We start from the raw sequence: 2,206 nt of genomic DNA on the forward strand, positions 1-2,206 counted from the left end.
TTTCGAGGAGAGGGGGTGTGCTCCTGTACCAAGCTTCTCGAAACCCGATGCTGGCTTATTAGCTGACATGCTGGCTGAACAGACTACCAGAGGAACCGAGAGACCATTCTTTGGGAATGATTCATTCATAGGTATATATCTGATTCCCTTCATCTTGCCTGATCTTTTGTCTGACTAACGAAGGATTAATACTACAACGCCAACCATTGGGATTAGCCCAATATCGATTCCTGGCATATCTAGCTTGCCTCGGAGTGACGGACTCGCAGGTACGCATACGATTTAGGGATATCGTACTTCTCTATGTTTGTCTGATTTTTGACTAATATATGAGTGCAATCATAGGACCAGCCACCGGGACTGATTCTCTTATGACTCTTGGCATTCCTCAGATGCCTACGGATGATGGACCTACAGGTATGCAGATGACCTTATCATCCCAATCCTCCTTATTTGTCTAAATTTTCATTTTGACTAATAAAAAGGTGCAACTATAGGTACGATTTAGGGACATCGTACTCTTCTTTATTTATCTGACTTTTGACTAATATATGGGTGCAATCATAGGACCAGCCACCGAGACTGATACTCTTATGACTCCTGGCATTCCCCGGATACCTGAGGATGATGGACCTACAGGTATGCAGATGACCTTATCACCCCGATCCTCCTTATTTGTCTAAATTTTTATTTTGACTAATAAAGAAGTGCAACTATAGGACCAGCCGTTGTGCCTGATGCCACTACAGTTTCTGGGACTGATAGTTTGCCTGAGAGCGGTGTTTCCCCGCCACAGCCGAGAGGTATGACTGATTTGCCTACAGGGGTTGATATACCCTCCATGACTACTCCTGCAGTTATTTCGGAACCTGTCGGATTTCAGCCTGAGGGGACCTCCGTTGGCCTTGGTATGCTCGGAATTTGCCTTTAAATTTTCTTATCGTATTCGATAATCTCTTAGCTTTCCACACTGTTTCTTGTAGGATCTCGATCATCTCTATATGAGCATGTCCGCGCCCTCTTGGCTGATACCGATCTCGATAAAGACATTTTCCGTACGGACCTCGGCCTTTTTACCGTCTTTTATAACGGCATGATCGAGAAACTTCTTCATCGAGGATACGGTTTCGATCAGTTCAGGCGTTCTTTTTCTCGTCACATGCTGATGTTCAGAGAAGAAGGGTATCCGGAGTTGGCCGATTCCTTCACTGCCGATTTCACTGTTCTGGAGTCAGAGATCCGAGAGTTGAAGGAGTTGAAGGCTGGTGGAGCTTCTTCCTTCGTGTCCTCTCAGATGGAGCATAGGCTGACACAGTGGCACGACCTGAGATCTTCCATCGGCAGCGAGCTTCGATCACATGAGCATTCTGTTGCGCAGCTGATGGCTACCGTGGCGAGGAAGGATACAGGTAGAGCCGAGTTACTCAGCTCTTTGGATTCCGGCCGTGAGGAAGTGGCTAGATTGAAGGAGGCCTTGAGGCACGCCGAGGAGTCCGTTACTCTTATTGCAGAAGACCTGGCTGGATTAGAGCGTTCTCGTGAACAGACGCTCGAGAAGCTGGGATCTACACAGGAGAGATTGATGAAGCTGAAGAATGAAGCCGCGAAGATCTTAAGCAGTTCCGAAGACTCTGTCCGAGCTAGTCTGCAGGCAGAACTTGAGCAGAGCTATGTAGACAGGCTTTCTAGTTTAGAGTCCCATGTTCTTAGCCGTCAGTTGCCTTCGGGCTAACGAGCTTTTTATTATATGCTTTTGACTTGATCTATTACTAGAGACTCTGCATTTGCTTCTTTCATGATATTTCTTTATTTACTTTGAACCCAGCAATGATAAAATTTATAGGATTTTTGGCAAACCCCCAGCCCTCAACGGGTTTAATATGCCTTTACCGATTACCGTTTGAATCGGGCTAGCATGCGGATTGTCTAGATCCGTTCCACATGTAACGTTGTGCTAAGAGAATTGCTTTTCTTAGACTTGATGCTATGACTTTGAATACATAGACTTCACCATTTCTTATAGGGAAAAGGTACCCCGCACCGCGTATTAGGCGCTGACTCATCCCTTCTTAGGCTTCGGGATAAAATTCCCCAGACTGGAATTCTGGTGTCTTCTTCAATCGGTAAAAGACTAAACCGGCAACGCGTGTTAGGCGTTGACTTATCCCTTCTTAGGCTTCGGGATGAAATTCCCCAGACTGGAATT

General features: G+C 46.0%; 1 protein-coding gene across 2 annotated transcripts; it reads left to right on the plus strand.

Annotated features, from left to right (window-relative positions):
* LOC109837823 lies at nucleotides 392–1,813 on the plus strand. 2 transcript variants are annotated; one of them, XM_020406189.1, is made up of 3 exons: nucleotides 392–417; nucleotides 720–908; nucleotides 984–1,813. In XM_020406189.1, exons 1-3 carry the CDS (start codon nucleotides 393–395, stop codon nucleotides 1,730–1,732), a joined length of 963 nt encoding a protein of 320 aa, XP_020261778.1. In that variant the 5' UTR covers nucleotide 392; the 3' UTR covers nucleotides 1,733–1,813. The 2 variants fall into 2 exon arrangements, with proteins under 2 accessions (XP_020261778.1, XP_020261777.1); XM_020406188.1 differs by lacking the exon at nucleotides 392–417 and adding an exon at nucleotides 572–639.

Source organism: Asparagus officinalis, chromosome 4 (assembly GCF_001876935.1).
Source record: "Asparagus officinalis chromosome 4, Aspof.V1, whole genome shotgun sequence".
NCBI classification, from domain to species: Eukaryota; Viridiplantae; Streptophyta; class Magnoliopsida; order Asparagales; family Asparagaceae; genus Asparagus; species Asparagus officinalis.

Coding starts and splice junctions, on each gene's coding strand:
- LOC109837823 (XM_020406188.1), top strand. CDS start 594: ATGACTCCTGGCATTCCCCGGATACCTGAGGATGATGGACCTACAG. Junction 640..719: donor TGAGGATGATGGACCTACAG/GTATGCAGATGA, acceptor GTGCAACTATAG/GACCAGCCGTTGTGCCTGAT. Junction 909..983: donor GGGGACCTCCGTTGGCCTTG/GTATGCTCGGAA, acceptor TGTTTCTTGTAG/GATCTCGATCATCTCTATAT.